This window comes from Bubalus kerabau, chromosome 15 (genome assembly GCF_029407905.1).
Source record: "Bubalus kerabau isolate K-KA32 ecotype Philippines breed swamp buffalo chromosome 15, PCC_UOA_SB_1v2, whole genome shotgun sequence".
NCBI lineage: Eukaryota > Metazoa > Chordata > Mammalia > Artiodactyla > Bovidae > Bubalus > Bubalus kerabau.
Window position 1 is genome coordinate 82,410,106 of NC_073638.1, and position 22,252 is coordinate 82,432,357.

The 22,252-nt window shown below is 52.1% G+C and overlaps 2 protein-coding genes across 7 annotated transcripts in view; one reads left to right on the plus strand and one right to left on the minus strand.

Annotated features, from left to right (window-relative positions):
* Positions 1–349, minus strand: part of YPEL4 (yippee like 4) — an 18,485-nt gene extending 18,136 nt beyond the window's left edge. Inside the window, exon 1 of one of the 2 annotated variants that reach the window (XR_008702660.1) lies at positions 228–349. The gene's annotated coding sequence lies outside the window, so the exon portion shown is untranslated. The remainder of the gene's footprint in view (positions 1–227) is intronic. The other variant, XM_055547192.1, reaches the window with a different exon arrangement.
* Positions 1–22,155, plus strand: part of ZDHHC5 (zinc finger DHHC-type palmitoyltransferase 5) — a 23,237-nt gene extending 1,082 nt beyond the window's left edge. For 3 of the 5 annotated variants that reach the window (XM_055547179.1, XM_055547180.1, XM_055547177.1), the window contains exons 2-12: positions 2,542–3,737; positions 11,059–11,180; positions 15,155–15,312; positions 16,442–16,614; positions 16,754–16,856; positions 17,651–17,742; positions 18,155–18,287; positions 18,715–18,838; positions 19,130–19,242; positions 19,690–20,546; positions 20,949–22,155. In XM_055547179.1, the coding sequence (XP_055403154.1) occupies positions 3,634–3,737; positions 11,059–11,180; positions 15,155–15,312; positions 16,442–16,614; positions 16,754–16,856; positions 17,651–17,742; positions 18,155–18,287; positions 18,715–18,838; positions 19,130–19,242; positions 19,690–20,546; positions 20,949–21,114 (2,145 nt within the window). In that variant the 5' untranslated portion in view covers positions 2,542–3,633 and the 3' untranslated portion in view covers positions 21,115–22,155. Of the gene's footprint in view, positions 1–321; positions 340–1,900; positions 1,996–2,541; positions 3,738–11,058; positions 11,181–15,154; positions 15,313–16,441; positions 16,615–16,753; positions 16,857–17,650; positions 17,743–18,154; positions 18,288–18,714; positions 18,839–19,129; positions 19,243–19,689; positions 20,547–20,948 lie in introns of those variants that run through there. The other 2 variants (XM_055547182.1, XM_055547181.1) reach the window with 2 other exon arrangements.
* The last annotated feature ends 97 nt before the right edge of the window (positions 22,156–22,252 follow it).

The following is a 22,252-nucleotide window of genomic DNA, read 5'->3' on the forward strand; positions in this document are numbered from 1 at the left end:
CCTGCGGCTCGAGTCCCTCTGCCCGCTCTACCGACCCTTGTTTTGGCCCAAGCCTCATCCTGTTACCTGTCCCCTCGCATCCGCCCGCTTCCATCCCTACCCCCACCAGCATGGAGCTCCCTGCTCCCAGTACTTTGTACTTTTCACAAGTGGGAGCTCCACTGCGCTGGCCATTATTTTGCCTATAGGAATTCTTTGGGGCAGGAAGGTTGAAAGTGTTTACCGACCTGGCCAAATGGAGACGTCGAAATGAGAAGTAAAAGTTCTGGAAGGATGTTTGGGATCAGATATACGTTATCCTCTAGACAGCGTCTCTGCCTTGGCGTTTTCGCTTCTTGGGTATTGCCATCTTGTCCAGGTTGACCTTATATTCGCCTCCCCTATTATTTTTTAATCCCAGGATCCCTTTGTACAATATTAAATCTCTTCAGAGTAGTATCACCTAGTCGTTAAAACCCACCTAATACTTACAAGATTAGTATTGCCATGTACCTTGCTACCTCGGTTTATAAAGATCACACCCATATTAAACCCCTTTTTGGCTGTTCAGCAGGTATCTTGCCGTGTGGATTATTCCACACGTACTGATAACTTTGTATTCGGATTTGCAGTATTATACTGTTACACGACTTTATCTTAACAAACAGGACTTGTGCCCTCAGTCTTGCTGTCCTGTCCATTCACCCATTTAAGGAGGTACTTGTGTTAAAGCTTCCCTAAAGCCTTGAAACAGCACAGTATACGTGGTCGCCTTCCGTAGAGTCCTCTGCCTGGCGGTGTCACACACGTGCCTGTCCACCTTGGTCATACTAGTGTGGGTCCAGACTGCTGGTTCTGCTGAACCACACTCACGCTGCAGTCTCATCTCGGTTACTCACAGAACATCCTTCTGCTCTGACCTGGTGTGTCTTTAGTAGACCCAGTGCCTCCTTAGGTTTTGTCTTGTCACTTCTAATATATATCCTCTAAATATCTTAGGCTGATCACTTTTGTTTCCCAGTACTGTCCTCCCCAAATGGCCTGGCCTTTTATGACTCTGAATTACTTTGGCAATATTAGCCCACATGACTTTTTTCCTGTCAGAAAAATATAATCTGAAATAACATATGGTATCTAAATGATATCCTACCCTAGATAAAATATAAGCAGTGCAATTTTCCAACTTCTCCATTCTTTGAGGCTTTGAGGGAAAAGTTTAATAGTACTGTCTGCAAACTAAGAATTTGCTCCTCGCTGTTAACAAAGTTACTGAGGCCTAAATTCAGAAAGTTTGGCTTTGATTCCTGTAGGAATCAATCTATTCTAATAATGCTGTGTGGCCCTCTAAAACAACATTTTATGTGTGTGAGTGAGAAAGCGCGCGAGCGCATCTTGAAGGAAGATTTGTCTCCCATGCCATAGAAAGGAGGAAGTGATCGATTCCAGGGTACATTCATATTTCACTATTCAAAACTTCTGATATTTTCATCTCTGTCTTTGGTATTAGGGAGATACCATACCTCTTGGATGGGAAAAAAAAAAACAAAACCTTAAGTAAAATGTTTGGTCTGCAGATTCCAAGTTGTCTTCAGCGGACAGGTGGTGTAGTAGATGAGAAAGGTAGGAAAGGTTTGCTTTGGCAGAGGGGGCCTGTGAACTGTGAGTTCTGAACCTGACTACTTAGTAGACGGCTTCAGGCATTCTCTAACCTTCAGTTTTATGGAGTGGGATAAGGAACTGTGTCATCAGATAATGTGAGTTAAGTGCTTTGACATCACTAGATGAAAAGCATCCCATACAATGCAAAGTGTTATTTTGCTACTACCATCAACAGAAATAATTGCTATTCTTAATCATATCAGGGAAGGTGGGGTCCCTTGACTTCCTATTAGGCCAGTATAGGAGCAGAAAACTGTTGACTTGGGAAGAGAAAGACCAGCCCCTCTGGTTGCCTCAGTTTCTCCTAGAGGGCATCTCACCTTTCAGTGCAGGGACATTTCTCATCCAGGTCCTTTCGTGAGTTATTTCAGAAGACCAGAAATTCAGCTTTTGCCTCTCTTAAGGTTGTGACTAAAATCATAGAAGGATAAGAACGAGAGAGACATAGAAAGGAAATGAGCCTGACTGTCCTAATTTTGTCCTACTTTTTTCATTGTAGCAATAAATATTCTCTTTGTTCAAAGGGAAGTCTCTTTTCTAGGACCGCCCTTCTCTGCTGTGCTGTTGTTTGTTTTCAGATTTTGATATTCTTGGTATTTGTTACTGCCATTGGTGTCAGGTGGGACGGGTCCTCTCTGTGCCGAGAGCTAGTTCTCTGATGCTCTTAGGCCAGGTGAAGCCATGGTTTTCTTTTTTCAAAATGAAGAGCACTTGGAAGAGGGAAGAATTCGAGCCCACTGTCCTCCCAGTTCAGAGTCCTTCCCATATACACATAGTGAAGTAGAAAATCATCTTCTTTCAGAGGGCACATTTTAATAGGATACTTTATGGGGTTTTAGCCTCAGTGTTCCTAAGAAATGCCGTGAAAAAATTTCTCTGATCAAGGTATTTGTTTTTCTCCAGGTGAGGCACCATAACCTTATTGAACTTTGTATCCAGAAAGCCCAAGATTAAAGAAGATCAGAGACACTGACTGACCTGGAAACAGGGACCTCTTGGGAATTTTGCTTTCATCCACAGTGACCTTCCAAACGTATCATCAAGTGGAATTGATTTTCTTCATTTTATTTTGCTTATTGGGAAGAACATGGCTTCGGGAATTTTGTGTTTCCCTTCAGTTTTGCATGAACTCTGCAGGAAACGGAGCCCTTGAAGGGTTTGGGAGTAACGAGAAGAGACTGAAGACAGACAAGCTTGCGCTCGTGCATACCCTCGGCTCTGTTTTCCCTCCCCCCTTCAAAGAAAAGGATTTACAACTCAACCTTGTAACAGCTGCTGCCTAGCTTTAGCCATCAAGAGAAAGTAAATAAAATTAAACCACGACTGCCACTGCCAGACGACCAGCCCTGAAGTCAAGGTGTGGGAGTGGTGGCGTGGAGAAAACCGCCTGAGGGACACGGACTGCAGTGACGACCGTTCTCTTTAAAGCCGGAAGGGGCCCCAGGTCCCTTCTTGGATTGAAATAGAAACACAGGGCACCTGTCTCGGGGGCCGCTCACCCTCCGGTGGGAGTGAGGTGGTCGTGGTGTCTCCTCGGAAGACTTTTCCTCGCGAGTGGTGTTCCGTGCTCCCCCGCCTCCTGCCCTCCTTCCCTGCGGAGGACCTGCCTCCCTCCATGCGCTGTTCCCCGACCTGCCCAGCCGCCCGTGCTCTCTACCTGCGGCCATTTGCATGTGTGCGGTCTCCTGTGTGTCTCCGGGTTTTAAGCTGTACCGCTTGTGTTTCTTAATCGCTCCTTCTGCCTTGTTCTGGGGAGGTGGTTCTTCATCATCTGGAGTCACCTTTCCCCCTCCCATGTGCTTTCCTTCCTTGGAGATCTCTTGACCTTTGGTTTTATTTGGGAGGGGGAAGGGTGGTGGTTCCAAGCTTTCTGTGTCCCTGGTTTCCTCGGTCCTCCGCTCTCCGTGGCCTCCCCTTGTCCCGTGTTCTGGTCCGTTCTACCGCTGTGTGGGCCTGTGCTATGCGGCAGGGCAGATCTCCCAGCAGAGCTCCAACATGCCCGCAGAGTCTGCAAAGAGGTTCAAACCCAGCAAGTATGTTCCCGTCTCAGCAGCTGCCATCTTCTTAGTGGGAGCCACAACCCTCTTCTTTGCCTTTACGTGAGTTTCCTCCCAGCAGTGGTGTGGGGTGGGGAGGGGAGGGGGTATGTTTCCTCTTGAGTTGGGCTCCTTACTTGCAACGCCGAGTGACTGGGAGTGTTTGAGGTCTAACACAGGTAAAGGGAAACCCAGAGGTGTGGTGAGAAGCGTTAAGGCTCTCTGCTCGGTCCTCTGCCTTCCCCGCCTCCCTTCCTCTGGAGTCACAGATGTCTTCCTCTTTTCCTACCCATTTTCATCATTAGACGATTCTGAACTAGAAAGGAGGTGGGAGGGAATCACCAGAGAGCATGAAGCAGCCTCAGCAGTCAGTTCTGTGAGAGAACTGGACTCAGCGGAAGGTTGGTCAAGTAGTCGTGGCTTTTCCCCAGGTTCACTGAAGCTCAGGTTTGCGATTGTGGGGACTCAGAGTCCTGGATAATCTCAGACTTGATTTAGAAGGTCTGCCGTTGAGACGGTTTGGGCCTTCAGTGTTGCTCAGATGGTTTCCGTTGTGGTGTGGGTGTGGTTTTAACTGTGCTGTGTGATGTGCAAGATGGTTCCCTGGCCAGGGATCGAACCCAGGCCCCACGGTGCGGGCACTGAATCCTCGGCCCTCGGCCCTCGGCCCCCGGCCCCCGGGGAAGCCCTGGTTTTCTTAGGGTCGAAGCTGGAGAAGTGAAGGCCACTGGGAAAGAGCAGGTCAAGAAGAGAGTCCTAGAAGGCTTCCTTTACCTCGGCTCCTGCTGAAGGGGATGGCAGGCATTTCTCCCATTCCATGGTCCTTTTAGGAAAAGCAGTTGGCGTTGAAAGACTTCCCACTTAGGATATTCAGCCTTTGTTCATCTGCTTGTTACTGGAGGGGATCTGAGTGATTTGTCTTCATTGTTTTCCCTGTTACTTCAGCTGTCGACTACCTGGTAAGCATATTTGCTGTTACCTGTTTATAATTTAACATACACCAGGCTTCTGAGCCTTAAACTGTTGAGTCATTGAGTTAGTGTTCTAGTTGTAGCTCTTGAAACAATCAGAGCATGCTAGGTTTTCTGGGGCGTTGACTCTGCCGTGATTCAGGCTCAGACCTAATTGTGGGGTGCTGGTTAGAGCCAGTGTGAGGTGGCTGGCAAGAAGAAGATGAATTGGAGTGATCGGGAATAAAAGCAGTTTGGACTCATTGAAGGATGACTGAAGCGGGCAGTTAGTGTTATGGGGAGAAAGTAGAACAGAAATTAAGTCTGTGATAGGAGGGAAGGAACCACCTCCCTCCAAATAGAGCTTCTGATGCCAAAAGGAATTCTCAAAACTGGGTTGTTTGGCCAAAAGAGTAATAATGCAGAAGTAAAGTAAATGCAGTGTTTTTCTGTTTGGTTTTTAAACAAGGGAAGGATAAACCTGTTATCTAAGGTATGACCATCATCCCACCTCCCACCTCACCCTTGGCAGAGCAGACAGGTCACAGATTGTTTGGGCCTGGCCCTTCGGCCTGAGCACACCTGTGGAGTCCCTCGGGTCAACCCCGCCTTCCACAAAGGAGGGCAGAGTCTTCGGTGTCGGGCTTGTTTGGTTTCTGCTGTCACAGCCACTGCGAGGAGTCGGCGTTTTTACCGAGGGTGGTTACCGAGATCTCGGTGTCTTTGCCGCGGCTGTGGTGCCACTAGGGGGGCAGGTTCAAGACTAACCCTAACCCTCCACCCACCTGATGGGGGGGAGTCATTTCCTTTAAGAGGCAAAGCCTTTGGGAAGCGAAGAGATTGGGGACTGGCTCTGTGGTTTCTCTTTCAACCCATCCATTCCTGAGTTGGGGCAAGCAGAATCTTCAGTCTTAATTTGCTCCTCTGGAGCCACTGAAGTGTTTGGCTGGTTCTACCAGTTTTGCCACAAAGAGTTGTCCTGACATAGGCATTTTCTCAACTGATAGTTGAAACTGTTTAACCTACTTTCCTGTTGCCTGGTGCCAGAAAAGTCAGGGGCCCTTCTTACTCCCTGTGCTCTCAGCTCCAGGAGAAAGGGTTTTGGAGGACAGGCTTGACTCTTCCTTGCATTGTTGCCTCTAACCCGAAGTGAGAAGCACGTTAAGACTTCACTCGAGTTCCGCCGGCAGTCTCCTCGGGACACGGGTCTGGCTGGCCTTTGCGCTCCGGGTTCGCCCCTGCCTGCTCCATGGGGACGTGATGGACACCCTGTTTGTCTCACGCCCTGGTGCTCGTGGCCTCTGCAGTGCTCTTCTCCTCCTCTGCATCTGACCGTCGCAGCGCCTGTGCAAGCAGGTGCCTGGCTCGAGGTAGCACTCTTCTCCCAAACTGCCCCGTCCCTTCTGAGGTTCAGTGCTCCGTTTAAAACCATATACAGCCTAAAAAAGACTGCTTTCAGATAGGCTGGAGGAAGGCTCTTCTGGAACCAGCTCCTGCTGAGCCTCGAGTCGGCCCCTGCCGCCACCCCACTCCCCCACCAGGCTGCCGCTGGCTGTTGTCACATCAGGGCAGGCCCCAGGTGAGAGCTCCTCTGGGGCCTACAGGCCTGGGAGGAGGAGGATGAGCCCTCTCGATTGGCAGGTATAGTTCGTGGAGAACTAGGCACAGTTCACCCTCTGTGTTTCTTTGTCAAGCAGGGAAAGCGTTGAGCAGAAATTAGCAGTTGGGTGTGGTCAGCAAGACGTGATGTTCTGCTCCAGAGGAGCTCGCCTGGAACTGCTGAGGTCTCCCCCGTGACCTCTCATTTACAGCTTTTGTCCAGCACTGAAACCAAGCAGGAGCTATCGGGGACCCTGTGGTTCTTTACTCTTTCCACTGTTTGGGAAGTCGGGGGCCTGCTAAAGGAACCTCCTGGTCCCGGTTAGGTAATAGACCCTGCATTTAAGGTCACCGGCCTGGACCCCACCTGGCTTTGCTGAGTCTTCTTTTGTGATGGGCAGCGGGCAATTCCAGGGGAGAGGAATAAGCCCTGTTTGGGGAAGCTGGTTCCGGTAAAGTTGGTTAGCTGTTGCGGGCCTCTGTCTTCTCTGTATAATGAGGAAGTTGACCTAGAGAGTTTATTTAAGCAATATGCCCCCCCCACCTTTTTTTTTTTCCCCCACTGAGCTCTTCTGTGGAACCCAGTATATAAAGTATAAGGGTAGGACTGCTCTGGTTCAAGAGAGGCTGGCGCCTAGAGCCCCAGACCCTGGGTATCTCCTCTTTGCTTTCCTGGGGACCCTGAGACCTCCTTAGGGCTCCTAGCAATACCATTAGAAATAAGTCCCTGAATCACATCCTCCAAAGCCTCCTTGAGCTGTGGTGGAATGTCAGCCAGCGTCTGAGGTGTCTGTTTCTAAAACCAGTGGGGCGGGCATGGGGGTAAAGTCTGGGCTGCGAGTCATCCTCTGCAGGAAGGGAAGTCAGGGTTGTCCAGAAACCCATGCTAGTCCTATCAAGGCCCTAGCCGTGGAGGAGCTTCCGCCTTTCCCGTCTCTGCATCTCGCCCCTCCAGCATCGCACCCGCTGAGCTGGGCAACCTCGGTGACTCCCTCTGGGTTTCTTTCTCATGACTGCAGAGGTGCTGGCACCTGATTTGAGTGTGGGAGCAGCCTCGTGATGTAGGGCGTTAATTGAGCAGTGGTGGTTCTTTTCCTTCCCACGTTGTTTTCTCATCCAGGAATACATGCCCAAATCCTGCATCTTGTACTCGGCTGCTTGACAGTCTGGAGAAGACAGGACAAATCCAGTGTTTGCTGAGAAATTTACCCACCTAGAAGGGAAGGGATTGTTTTCCGTGGAATCTTGAGGATCCCCCGGGGCAAGAAGTGGGATGTTCTTTCTAGGCTTGCCTCATCACCAAGGAACACTCCGCATACGCTTGGAGTAGGTGCTAGGCATGGCATGAATGCATAGACCTGTGCTTAGGAGCAAATACCTCTGTTGTGTTCTTGAATCTGATACCCAGACCGAGGAAGTGCAGTTAGGGAGGGAGGTGGGGCTGGAATGATAATTGATGATGATGGAGATGGTTAATAATGTGTTTTTGTTTGCTGCTTCTATCTTGTGAATCCTCATACTAAGCCAGCTAGTTTAAAAGGAATTGTAAGCTCTTCTCAGACCCTGTCTCTTTCATTCTCATATCTGTATGATGTAGCTGACGTAACAAGCTTGCAGAGTTTCCTGTAAATTACCTAAGGCTACAATAGCAAAGCATTGATGAAGACAGGATTGAAACCCAAAGCTTCTTGACTCCTACTTTAGTGTTTTCACCAGGAATTTAATTTTATATATATATATATATATGTTAGGAAGAGTTAGGGCTGGGGAACAGATTTTCAGTACTATGAGTATTGAAACCCATTCTCCCAATTTTGGAGAAGGCAATGGCAACCCACTCCAATGTTCTTGCCTGGAGAATCCCAGGGACAGGGGAGCCTGGTGGGCTGCCGTCTGTGGGGTCGCACAGAGTCAGACACGGCTGAAGTGACTTAGCAGCAGCAGCAGCTCCAGTTTTATTTGGTTGGAAATAGGAGTGCTGGAGCGGCGGGCACAAGAACCTGTTCTCCCTGGGGTGGTGTAGGTCTGGGAGTCTCACCCGTGACTCAGCCAGCCTTCTGAGTGACGCCACTCCCTGCGCTCGGAGCTCTGTGATTACCGCCTTCGGCGGAGGACGAGCCCCAACAGCTCCTCAGCTCAGGTCCCACCTCCTCCCATCAAAGGCAGCAGATTGAGACAGGCCACTTGAGGGGGTCACCTAGGAATCTGGCAAAGTACTGTAGCCACGGCAAGCCCCTCCTGGAGCCAGGCAGGATGTGGGGTGTGGCAGGAGCAGGCCCTGCTCGCAAGGCCTCTCCTTGGTGGGAGGTACCTGACTTGGAGTGCTCAGGTTGGAAGCAGTAGTCTTTGATTTGAATCTAGGAGCAAGGCTTGCCCATGCCGTGGAGTTATTTGCATCCTTTCTAGATATTTGCCACACTGGGGATCAGCTTTATTTTGGAACTTTTATTTTTTATTTTGGAACAGAGATGGGAACTTGATTCTAGGGTCATACACTTCAGCTGGGAGGGGTTCATTATCCAGGGGCTGGTGGTTGGCAGGATGTCCTAGGAATGGAGCGATTTGCTTTGTTTGGAAATGCAGACACTGAGGAAAGAATGGGCTCAGAAAGACTGACCTCTGTCGGGCTGGCGTGTCCGTGTCCACCGTAGTTTCGCTCAGAGGCGGAAGGACCCTCACTGTTTCCGAAGCTCCAGAGGCCACAGTAGCCAGTTCTAGGAATAAGACTTTTAAATCACAGAGGCCTCAGTGTTCTAAGGATTAAATTCCTTTTTCCCTTCTAATTATCTTCCCAGGCTGTAGGAGTCAAGTGAGTCACGCTTTCTCCTCTTCCCTGGGCGAAAGCTGAAGTGACAGCTAAGGAGCAGGGAGGGGCTCTGACCTGGATGACTGGTTTTCAGTTTCTCTCCCTCCCGAGGAGCCCAGGAGGTCGTGCTTTGGGTGGGGCTGTGTGAAGACTCTGCCTTCTTGCTTGTGTTCCACCCCAAACCCTGCCAAGGTGTGGGGTCAACTCTTTTGAATCAGCCCCCAGAGGAAGAGGCTCCCTAGGAGACTTTGGCGGAATAAAACTAGAGCCATTACTGCAGGTCTGTTTTTCCTTGAAATCACTGCCCTCGCTCTAGCTTCATGGTTTTGTCTCCCAAGTAGGTACTGGCCCATCAAGTGAGGCAGAGTTAACTGATAGTTACTACCTAAGACACCCTGGCACATCGTGAATGTTTGCTTCAGTCTTTTTTAATGATTGGCTAAATGGAGTTTGAGTAAATGGGTGGTGGTGGAGGCTTGGGAGGGGCTCTGTGACAGTAAATGGAGTTTGAGTTCGTGGTGGTGGTGGAGGCTTGCGAGGGGCTCTGTGACCGCCAGCGTGGCCTCTTATCGTTAGCTTGCTGTCGAGTTGTGTAGTTGCTCAGTCGCATCCGAGTCTTTTGCAGCCTCGTGGGCTGTAGCCCGCCAGGCCCCTCTGTCCACAGGATTCCCCGGGCAGGCATCCTGGAGTGGTTTGCCATGTCGTCCTCCAGGGGATGTTGCCAGCCAGGGATGGAACCCACGTCTCTTGCGTCTGCGGCAGACTCTGTATTGCTGAGCCACCAGGGAAGCCCCGTTGTTAGTTTATTCCTCACCGAGGAGCTCCGTTCGTTTGAACATCCTGAATCACCACTCAGGGCTGTGCTTGTTGTTCGGATGGAGACAGATCTGCTCTCAGCAGAATCCAGGCCTGCCGTCGATTAAGTCTCCGGAGTCATTTGCTGTCTTGTCCTGCTGGTGCCTCTTCCTTTCCTTCAGCGAACTCTTCCTCTCCTTCCGGCTGCTCTGGGTGAAGGGGGACAGGGACAGATGCTGGCCTAATTCTGGAGATTAAGTTCCCAGCCACAGAGCAGATTAGGGTGTTCAGCCACTGTCTTGTAGTGGGAAGTTCTTCTGAGCTGAGCCGGAAGAGAGGGTGTTTGATACCAGGGACCCCGCAGGCAGCTCACCAGCTGTTCTCCTGACACTTGCAGGAACCACCCTCGGGGAAAGGGTGAGCGGGCTGCATTCCTGAGGCTTCTGTCCTGACAGAAGCTGAGGGCCCAGCTCACTCTTGGTGTCAAAGAGAAGTTCCCTAAAGCCTTCTCGTGGTTTGAACTTGGAATACTCGATGCATGTGGCCCGTTTCTTTTCCTTGCAGGATTTAGGGCCACTTTGGTCTGATACCTTCTCTCTCTCTCTCTTTTCTCCTCCACTCTTCTGCTTCATTTGTTGATCTCAGGGTCTTGGTATCCTTCCTTATCTATGAGTGGTTTCCTTTTGTTTACCCTGATAACTAGCCTCTAGTTGAATAAAATTCTCCAAAGTATCTGATACATATTTGTATCTATAATGCATCTGAAGAAACTTTAAGCAGTGGCGAGTGATTTGGAGCCAGAGAGGCAGGTGGTGGTCCCTGCTCTGGGCCAGCGTGTGGGTCAGTGGGGCATGGCTGGGGTCCAGGGGCCTCGGGGTGTCCCAGAGCAGGACTGCAGCTGGTGTCGGTTACATTCTTAGTCCCTGCTCCTGGGCCTGGTTAAGAGGAGGTCAGGACAGAGGCCATGACACGTGGGCGATCCACAGGTTAGGAATGAATTTGAAGAACACAGACTTCAGTGCAAGGGCATACAAGTCTTGTACCTTGATCTAAAATGAGCATTTCCCTGGGAAACTAGACCCACTTGTTGGGGAGGGTGAAGATAATTTGAGACAGCGAAGGTGAGCCACATGAGATGTGTATATAGGTGTGGGGCGCACACACCTATGTTTTTTTATACAGCCACTGTCCTGAGTGTCGAGGCAGCCCCTCATTCTGTTTATTGTCTGCGCAGCTGTCCAGGGCTGAGCCTGTCCGTGTCGCCTGCAGTGCCCGTCTACAATGCGGTGGTGTTTCTCTTTGTGCTGGCCAATTTCAGCATGGCCACCTTCATGGACCCAGGGGTCTTCCCTCGAGGTAAGAGCTCCCTCTTCTCTCTCGGAACTGCCTTTGAGAAAAATGAGTTTTGACGTACACGATTGGTCTGGGGCCTTCAGGGTCTTGCATTTTGGGATACTCCTGTAGTTTAATGGTGAAAAGCACATCAAGGTTTTATAACTTCTAGGCCTGTGATCCACTTTGGGTCAACTCTGGTTTTCAGTTACTCATTCAGCAGAAATTTATTTCAGGCGTATGGGTTGGGCATTATTGCTAGCTTTGATAATATCTAAGATAAATCAGAGAGTAACATATCTAAATCAGAGAGTATAAATATCTAAATCAGAGAGTAACACTGTGATACAACCTGTAACGGAAGCATGAACAAGGTTCTGTGGGACCTTGGAAAGGGTGCACTTACCCTGCCCAGGTAAACTGGGGAAATGCTGCTGGAGGTGGGGAGAGAAGATCTTACCACGTGGAGGATGGGAGGGAAGGGCACTTAGGCAGAGGAAGCAGCGTATGACTGAACTGTGACCGGGAAACACAGAATGTGGTGGGTGGAAGACAGTGCAGGGTCAGGCCAGGGGGCAGAGGTGAACCAGAGCCAAGGCTGGAAGACTGTGTGTTACACAGATGGCAGTTCTTGCTTTGGACAGCAAGAGGCCTCGAATAGGAGGAGTCATGGGATCAGATTTCCTTTCACAAAAGTAATTCTTGTAAGAACAAATAGATACCTTTTGGGAGGCTACTGCAATAATGCAAACCAGATGAACTTGAATTCAAAGCTGGATTTACAGATTTAGACCCAGGAGAATTTTTCACGACTGATCACTTATTAGGTGAGAGTGAGAGGGTAAAGGAATTGTCTAGGGTGGTTCCACCGTTCCTAACTTGAAAGATAGGTTGGATGCTGGTTTTTATGAACTAAGATTCAAGTTACAGGAACGTTGAGCAGTTTTGGAGGGAAGACAGAGCATCTTAGACACGTTGAGATACTTAATGGATCGTTCTGGCTTCCCTCATAGCTCAGTTGGTAAAGAATCCACCTGCAATGCAGGAGACCCCAGTTCAATTGCTGGGTCGGGAAGATCCCCTGGAGAAGGGACAGGCTACCCGCTCCAGTATTCTGGCCTGGAGAATTCCATGGACTGTATATATAGTCCATGGCATTGCAAAGAGTGGGACACGACTGAGCGGCCTGCACTCCACTCCAGTGGACCATCAGGTGCGCTTTACCTGATGGCATCTGAGGCGTGAGGCTCGTGGCAGAGTCCTCAGCCGCGCAGATCTGCCAGCAGCGGGAGTGAGGCTGTCTAGAGAAAGTAGAATGAGGTTAGGAAGGAGCATGTGTCAGCCTGACCAGCCTCGATTAATAATGAGCAGAGGAGGAGAAGGAGCCATTGAGGAGAGCTGGGCAAGAAGAGAAGGCAGGAGGAGAAATGCACAAAGTGGGAGCCAGGGGAGCTCACGACACAGCTGACGGTTGGTGTTACCAGAAGTAAAGTTGAGCAGTGTGGGAACTCCAAGTTGCCCGTTGTTTTAGTAACTAAGAAATTGGTGATCTTACTAAGAATTGCTTGAGACACCCCTGTTGTTCAGTAGTTAAGACTCTGTGTGTCCGCTGCAGGGGGCACGGGGTTGGTCCCTGGTTGGGAAACCAAGATTGCAGAGCTTCATGGCATGGCCAAAAAGATACAGCACACACACAGGAATCTTTACTTTTTGGTCCTGCTGTGCAGCTTGGGGGATCTTAGTTCCATGACCAGGGATTGAACCCAAGCCCCTGAACCACCAGGGAATTCCCAACAAGAATAGTTTTAATCGTGTGTTTATGCATGTGGGAGAAAGACAGTGAAGTTACCGAAACTGCAGTGGTTCGGAAGCCAGGGAATGCGACATGAGGGAGCAGCGTCCGAGAGGATTAAGGTTATTCTTTCAGGAAGTAGAGCAGAGAAGGCAGAAGGTGGAGTGTCTTCGGTGAGAGGGAAGGGTCTCGTTTGTTTTGTGATACAGAAGACATTAGCATGCTGGTAGCATGAGGAGGTGGAGAAGGAAATGGCAACCCACTCCAGTGTCCTTGCCTGGAGAATCCCAGGGATGGGGGAGCCTGGTGGGCTGCCGTCTATGGGGTCGCACAGAGTCGGACACGACTGAAGCGACTTAGCAGCAGCAGCAGCAGTATGAGGAGGTGGAGCCAGAGAAGAGAGAGAGACTGAAGTTGAGGGAAGTGGGTAATTGAAGAGTGACCGGGAGGAAGAGCGTTCCCCCTCTCCTGGCGGAAGGGTGCTGCTCACAGAGCTGGACTGTTTCTAGAACAGGAGGCGAGAGTGAGGCCCAGCATGGCTGGAATGAGGTAGAAGGAGAAGTGGCTGCTGGCGGTTTTTGCTGATGGCGTCTGACTTTCTCTCACACTTGCGGTTGCCTCATGAGAGAGGCTGGGGTTGGGCAGCAGCTGCAGCGCGGGGAGGCGTGTCTGAGACTCACCGCTCACAAAGCCCGTGTCGCCGTGCTCTGCGGCGTCTGTGTCAAGGGCGAGCGTAACAGGAGGTGCTTTGAGATCCTAACACCAAGGAAGGCTGCTGTACCAAGTGTTTAATGGTCCTTTATCAAATATTTACTGATGATTATGGTCATTTGCAATTTTTTTTTTTAAGGTCCTTGCTTTCAAATAGCTCTGTCTAGAAGGGAAGATAGGGAAGACATTTACATAGATACATACACTGGTGACTTTTAAGAGTAATCAAAAAACTGTAGAACTGTAAGAAGAGAAAGAGCTCACTTCTGATAGACGACGGTGTGGAAGAATCAGTTATTTCAAAATAAGTAGCGTCTGAATTTTTTCCTTTAAAAAAGTAGAACCTTCATAATGTAGAAAGTATAAAATAGATGGTGAAAGTCGCTCCGTCGTGTCTGACTCCACGGAACTCTCCAGGCCAGAACACTGGAGTGGGGAGCCTTTCCCTTCTCCAGGGGATCCTCCTGACCCAGGGATCGAACCCAGGTCTCCCTCATTGCAGGTGGATTCTTTACCAGCTGAGTCACAAGGGAAGCCCATCAAATAGATAAATGTCACCTGTAATTTCACAGCCCAGGGGTAACTACTATCACATTGTCGTATATTTTCCTTCAGTCAACATTTTGAAGACTTACACATGTAACGTTGATACATCCATACACCTGCAGCACACACATGCGTATCTACTTTTGTTTTCAAAATGGGATCCTTTAGTTTGTACAGTGATTTACCTTGTCCTTTTTCACTTAGTTACATTGTTAGCGTTTCCCTTAGTCAGTAAATTTGAAAACTTTAATAATTACTACACCATCACTTATTTAATTTTTCCTTCCCACAGGTATTTTTTTTTAAATTAATAATTTAATGAAAATTGCCTACTGTAGATGAAGGCAAATAATGTTTCAGTTTTGAAGTGGGGTGGTGAGTTTTTTATTGTAACAGTTGATTCACAGTGTTGTATTGCTTTCTGCTGTATAAGTTTCTGATAGCTGAGAATTGAAAGCGCGTTCAGGGAAAGAGAGTGTCTGGAACCAAGAACAGTACTGACATGTATGGGGAATCAGGGGAAGGCCTTTGACAAGGGGCTGTGCATGGAGAGAAGGCTCATGCTAGTTCGTTCCTCCCCCGTTTGGATTGCTGTAGTTCAGTCGTGTACTTGTAAATATTGAGCTGTTATGCAGACTCATTATATATGTACTTTGATATGTAAGTCATCTATTTCTTTTGAAATATATTCATAATATGTAAACCAAGAATCCCAGCCTATCCATAACGGAGCCGCCTGAGTCATCCTCTTAACCGCTTTCCCCAGTGTAGAGTAAATTACTTCCTCCTTTCTGCGGTGTTGTATGTAGAGCTGAGCTCGCGGCGTCGAGCTGCCGGCCCCTGGCCTCCCTCTCGTTAGGCTGCATTCCTTGAAGGCGGTGTCACCGCGTCCCCAGGCCTAGCACAGTTGCGGCACAGCCGTGTGTTCAGGAACGTTTCCTCTCTACAGCTGAAGAGGATGAAGACAAAGAAGACGACTTCCGGGCGCCCCTTTACAAAACCGTGGAGATCAAGGGCATCCAGGTGCGCATGAAATGGTGCGCCACCTGCCGCTTCTACCGGCCTCCCCGCTGTTCCCACTGCAGCGTCTGCGACAACTGCGTGGAGGTGAGCGCCGGAGGGACGCCCAGGCCATCAGCGGCCTGCCCGCGGAATCGGGGCGGGTCCTGTGGGCTCTGGCCCAGGGCGGCTCCTGGGGCTGTTCTCGCTCTGCCAGAGTGCTGGCAGCCACATACGTGCGAGAGGCGGCCTGTGCGCGGCCTGTTGCGGGCGGGACCCCGGTGGGCAGGCACAGGCTCTCCCACCCCCGGTCAGAGCCTGGCCTTCGTCCCTGGCCCAGCTTCTCGGTTCTTTGTCCTGGCTGCGTGTTCGCGCTGTCTCCCACGCCGTCGTGCTGCTGCGCTCACCTTCTACAGTAGGTAACTGATGAGAACCCACCATCCAGCGCAGGGAGCTCAGCGCCCTGTGGCGACCTCAGCGGGCAGGGGTCCACGGCTACACACGGCTGACGCGCTTTGCCGTACAGCAGGAGCTGACACAGCACGGTAGAGCGGCTATACTCAGATAAAAATTTAAAAAGAAATGTGCAATTTTCAAATTAAAAACACACAAAACAAATTATACAATTATATTTCTCTTTCTGTCTTTCTGCACTCCTTGTCTTTTATTTTTAACCCTTTTCCCAGTCCATTTTTACTTGGCTATAAGCAGTTGCCTACTAGATTTTTTTTCTGAGCCTCTTTTTTTTTTTTTTTAAAGAAAAATCTTAATGGATTTGCAAGCCTCTGACATTTGTGCCTGTCAGAGTTCCTTGGTCACATAGGATAAACTGTGAGAGATGGCCTTGGCCTTTGATCAGCCTCTGGAGGGTCTTTTGTTACAGATTGATGTGTTAAGTCATTTCAGTCGTTCCAATTCTGTGCAGCCCTTTGGACTGTAGCCTCCCAGGCTCCTCTGTCCATGGGATGCTCCAGGCAAGAACGCTGGAGTGGGTTGCCATTTCATTCTCCAGGGGACTTTCCCGACCCCGGAATGGAATGTATGTCTCCTATGCCTGCTGCCTTGGCCGGCGGGTCCTTTACTATTCTCTCCCACCTGGGAAGTCCTACACAGCGATAGACAAACTGCAGGGGCCTGTTTTTATATTTTGCAACTAAATGGTAAATGTGACCACACATCGCTCAGAGCAGCGTTTAGTTCTGTCTGCCGTGGCCCCAGCCTGCCTTGCCGCCCACAGGAGTTCGACCACCACTGCCCCTGGGTGAACAACTGTATCGGCCGCCGGAACTACCGTTACTTCTTCCTCTTCCTGCTCTCCCTGACGGCCCACATCACGGGCGTGTTTGGCTTCGGCCTCCTCTACGTCCTCTACCACATGGAGGAGCTCTCCGGGGTCCGCACGGCCGTCACGTATCCTTTGAGGCCTATGGGTTGCCGGACTGCTGGGGGCGGGGGGTGGCGGCGGCGGGGGTCCTAGGGATGGCGGCCACAGAAGGGCCCGAGGCGGGCCAGACCATGGGACTCTGCTCTCCTTGACCGCTGGCTTCAGGATGGCCGTGATGTGTGTAGCCGGCTTGTTCTTCATCCCGGTCGCTGGCCTCACGGGGTTCCACGTGGTGCTGGTGGCCAGGGGACGCACCACCAATGAACAGGTAGGAGGAGCCGTGATGGGAGAGCAGGCTGTGTCTCGGCCTAGGGATGGGAGACCGTGATGGGAAAGCAGGCTGTGTCTCGGCCCAGGGATGGGAGACCGTGATGGGAAAGCAGGCTGTGTCTCGGCCCAGGGATGGGAGACCGTGATGGGAAAGCAGGCTGTGTCTCGGCCTAGGGATGGGAGACCGTGATGGGAAAGCAGGCTGTGTCTCGGCCCAGGGATGGGAGACCGTGATGGGAAAGCAGGCTGTGTCTCAGCCCAGGGATGGGAGACCGTGATGGGAAAGCAGGCTGTGTCTCGGCCCAGGGATTGGCGTATACTTTTTGTGATGAGGTGTCCACATTCCTCATGAAGCATGGGAACAGGCCATGTCTTAGTTAATAAGCATTTACAGAATGTGTCCTTGGTACTGGACGCTTTGGGCTCTGAGCCAGTAGAAACGGTAAAGACCTGGGCCAGCCCTCAGGAAGCTTGTAGTTACTTCCCTGCACGTGGTAGTAGCTAATGGTACTCGCTTACTCGTACGTAGAGATCCCCACTTTCCATAAAGAAAGTGATGTTTAGGGTCAGGTAGCTACTGTGAGGTGGACCTAGAAATTGAACTGATGGCCCTGACTAGACTTCCCATTCGCAGTCACCACAGAGACGCGCTTCTTCATGGTAGGATTGTACGTTGCTCATTCTTATGTCTCCCAGTAGTGGGTGCACAGTAAGTTGTCGCCGATGGTGTGTTGGCTTCTGGAGGTCACGGTGCCCTTGTCTGACTGACCTGGTCTTTTCTCCTCTGTCCAGGTCACGGGTAAGTTCCGGGGAGGCGTGAACCCCTTCACCAATGGCTGCTGTAACAACGTCAGCCGTGTTCTCTGCAGCTCGCCAGCGCCCAGGTACACTTGCCCCGTGCTCCAGTGCTCACCCTCAGTCACACACGTCCGTCGTCTTTGGGTTGGCTCTGGCGTGGGGGGCTGCCTTTTAGGGCGGGTTCTCCTAGAACGGGAAGTGCTGAAGTGCCGACCTTCAGACCCTGTGAGTCTGGTGCATTCTTCAGATGGTGCTCCCGTTGGAGAGGCGAGAATGAGACGTCCTCCAGCGTGCCTCGCGCTGGTTGTGTCAGCCCAGAGGCCTGGTCTTGCTGTCGGTCTTGTACTTCATAGAATCGGAGAAATCAGTTTAATTCTGGTCTTTACCCTGGCCTGCTAGGACTGTTTCTTGTATCTGTAAAAGTGCTTTCCACAGGGTAAGCAGCCAGTAGATATTTTTAAATGACTGAATAAAAGCCCTCTCGCTCTTAACACTCAGGTATTTGGGGAGACCAAAGAAAGAGAAGACAATTGTCATCAGACCGCCCTTCCTTCGGCCCGAAGTGTCAGATGGTCAGATAACCGTGAAGATCATGGACAATGGCATCCAGGGGGAGCTGAGGAGGACTAAGGTAGGGGAGCAGGGGGTAACACTGGGCACCTTGGGGAGCTGCCACCACGGCAGAGGTAGAAGCTTGCTGTGTTTAAATTTCTCTAACCATATTTATAACTTTCTGGTTTGTCTTGGAGTTACTTAAATACGTAACTCCTTTTCCCATTGCATTTTAAGTTCATTAACAGAAATTGAGTCCATTCCTTCGCAAGTCTTTCTAGGACTTAACATAGAGCTTACAGATGGTGGGAGCTCAACAAGTAGTTGGTGGAAATAATGACAGAATGAAACCCTTGTTGAGGAAAACCTCTCTCTCCAGCACCGTCCCCAGAGTGACTGGTTTCTCCTTTCCTAGTTGAGAAGCACATGACGATGCCCCCTGCCCCCCTTCCCCCCGTTTTGTACTTCGAGTCGCCCTGACGCTCCCTTCTGCCTCATTTCTCCAGTCTAAAGGCAGCCTGGAGGTAACAGAAAGCCAGTCAGCAGATGCGGAACCGCCCCCACCTCCTAAGCCAGACCTGAGCCGTTACACGGGGCTACGAACACACCTCAGTTTGGCCACTAATGAGGGTGAGTGTGGCCGCAGGAGTGAGATCACTCCAGAGATGGCACGGGCAAGGGCTGGGGGAGGCCGCTGCGCTGTGACTGAGAAAACCCAGCAAGCGGTGCTTGAACCACTTCTGCAGACAGCGGGAGAGGGGTCCCATGGAGCTTGGGCCGTGGTGGGGCTGCCGCGTGTGTGTGCCGCCAGGGTGCACGCCCAGCTCTCTGTGCACTCACTCACTCTGGTTCTGGGCTGGCTGAGTCTGCAGTCTTGGTTTCAGCACACTCGTGTATGTCCCTGGGCCTCTTTTCCTGCAGAGAGCAGCCTCTTGGGCAAGGACGGCCCCCCCACACCCACCATGTACAAGTACCGGCCGGGCTACAGCAGCAGCAGCGCGTCGGCCGCCATGCCTCACTCATCCAGCGCCAAGGTACCGCGTGCTCGCAAGGAAGTAGGGCTGGGATGTAGGCCGCCGGTTCTGGGAAAACGGGGACGGGCGAGGGGGAGGAAGCACCGAAAGGGAGAGAAGAGAAGCAAAGCGTATTGCTCCTTGTCAGCGCTGGTGGTGCTGAGTCTCCTTGCTGAGTGTCCTTCACCCCAGAGGGGCCCCTGTGGCCCCATCCACGAGGCCCTGAGGACAGCCTCAGCTGAGCTCAAAGGCCAGCTCCGCCGCCGCAGACGCTCCTTAACCTGTCTGCGCCTTACTCCCTGCTGTTCCTAATCAGAGATGAGCCTTGGGGGTTAAACATGGGAACGCAGGTGAATTCGAAGCATGTTGCTGGTGCGTGATACACACTGATTTTGACGACTCCTTGGGCTCGGGGGCCTTGCGTCTGGCGGGAAGGGCGGCTAGAGCCAGCTCTGCTTTCTCCCTCAGCTGAGTCGCGGGGACAGCCTGAAGGAGCCGCCCTCCATCGCAGAGAGCAGCCGCCAGCCCAGCTACCGCTCGGAGCCAAGCCTGGAGCCCGAGAGCTTCCGATCGCCCACCTTGGGCAAGGGCTTCCCCTTTGACCCGCTGTCCAGTGGCTCGCGCTCCTCCAGCCTCAAGTCTGCCCAGGGCACGGGCTTCGAGCTGGGCCCACTGCAGTCCATCCGCTCCGAGGGCACAACCTCCACCTCCTACAAGAGCCTGGCCAACCAGACGCGAAACGGGAGCCTGTCTTACGACAGCCTGCTCACGCCCTCCGACAGCCCCGATTTCGAGTCTGTGCAGGCGGGCCCGGAGCCAGAGCCGCCTCTAGGCTACACATCTCCCTTCCTGTCGGCCCGGCTGGCCCAGCAGCGGGAGGCCGAGCGGCACCCCCGCCTGGCGCCCGGTGGCCCGGCGCCCCGTGAGCCCTCGCCCGTCCGCTACGACAACCTGTCGCGCCACATCGTGGCCTCCCTGCAGGAACGCGAGAAGCTGCTGCGCCAGTCACCGCCGCCCGGCCGCGAGGAGGAGCCGGGCCTGGGGGACTCCGGCGTCCAGTGCACGCCCGGCTCGGGCCACGCGCCGCGCACCAGCTCCTCCTCTGACGACTCCAAGCGCTCACCCCTGGGCAAGACGCCGCTGGCACGCCCAGTGGCCCCCCGGTTCAGCAAGCCAGATGGGCTGAGGGGCCGGGGACTCGCCTCCCCTGAACCAGGCCTGCCCGCCCCCTACCTGGGCCGCTCCGTGTCTTACAGCAGCCAGAAGGCCCCCCCTGGTGTCCCGGAGACGGAGGAAGTGGCCCTGCAGCCATTACTGACGCCCAAGTAAGTGTCCGCGGCCTGGCTCCAGTACGCTGCCTGCAGGCGGCCTCGGGGTTCCCGAAGCGCACAGACCCGGCTCGGCCTGCCTGGGGAGAGCCCTGCCTTCCCGTTCCTCTTGTCTTCTCCCTGGGCCTTGCCTCTCGAAAGGCTGAGGAGAGGACGTTTCCCTTAAGTTTCGTCTCCCTAAAAAGCAGTTTGTTTGCCGGAGAGGAAGTGAGCAGTGTGGCTGCTCCTGGGGAGGAGGAATAATTAGGGGAGAGCTTGTCAACGGGGCAATAAAATCAAAGGGGGTGTTTGGGTCAGCGAGGCATATAGAGAGCATGGCATTTTCTCTCAACCTGTTTCAAAGTGCATCCCTTTGCTGTGTCGTGTTCTACGCTGACCCCGCTCTCCTTTCCTTCTCAGAGATGAAGTACAGCTCAAGACCGCCTACAGCAAATCCAACGGACAGCCCAAGAGCATAGGCTCAGCCACCCCCGGCCCCGGCCAGCCGCCTCTCAGCAGCCCCACGAGGGGAGGCGTCAAGAAGGTGTCGGGGGTGGGGGGCACCACCTACGAGATCTCGGTGTGAGCCCGGCCCCCGCCTCTGCACCTGCACCAAAGGGCCCCTCCCCGGCACGGACATGTGTGAACCGCCGATTCCGAGAGGAAGAGGGGCGTTTCATAAGATGCGGGGGGCTGGGGGGGTCGGAGCGTGGGGGCCCCGAGACTGGGGTGGCGACCCCCCTTCACCTTTCTAGACCCCCCCTCCCCCACCCCCTGGACCAGACTCAGTGGACATTTGTGCAATTGCTCGCCCTGGAGGGAACCAGATCATTTTTAAACCAGAAATAATTTTTTTTATTATTGTTACGGATTCTATTTTTTTCCTCTTCTGCGTTACCAGGTGTGTGTGTACATATATATATATATATATATTATAAATATCAAAGAAATTATATATCTATCCTGGGATGGGCAGATGAGGGAGGGAGGTGTGTGTGGGGCCCCTTACTCTTCCTGTTCCTCAGACCAGCTGGAAGAGGGGAGACGTCCTGAGGTCTTCCTCTTCCCCACGGCTCCCGCTCTTGGTCCCAGCTCCCGTCCAAGGACACAGCACCCCGTGCTGGTGCTCAGGAGAGACACCCAGGGAGAGGAGAGGCAGGGCAGGGTCTGTCAGAGGAGGAGGGCGCCTCAGCCCTTTGGTGGTCGTGGGGTGGTCAGAAGGGCTTGGCGGAGCTCCAGCAACAATACTGGGGTAGCCCCCCCTTCTTGGGGGAGAGGGAGCAGAGTGGGCTGCTTTAGCGGGCCCCTCAAAGCCCTCCTCCCCCGTTCACGTGGTTAACGTTATTTTTAAACCCAAGGCCGGGAAAGAAGAATCCAAAAAGCAATATTTCTCATCACATGCCAAAAACGGGATGGAGAGAAGGAGCGGCAGGCCTAGGCCCCTCCAGCTGTCCCTTGGGGGTCCCCCCTGCCCACCTCAGTATGGTGCTGGGTAGAGGGGACACCTGGGTTCTCACCTTCAAAAATAGGGGCGACCCCAGCCTCTAGACAGAGGCCCTTTTATTTTTTATTCTGATTAGCCATTTTAAACCAACAAGGAATAAAAAGAAATCCTGATCTAACCAGCCCCACCGACTTGCTTTGTTTTGTGCGCTTAAGGCAGGGTGACTGATCTCTGATGGGAAGTTACAAGGACGACCTTGTAAGCGTTTCTGGTCCGGGCC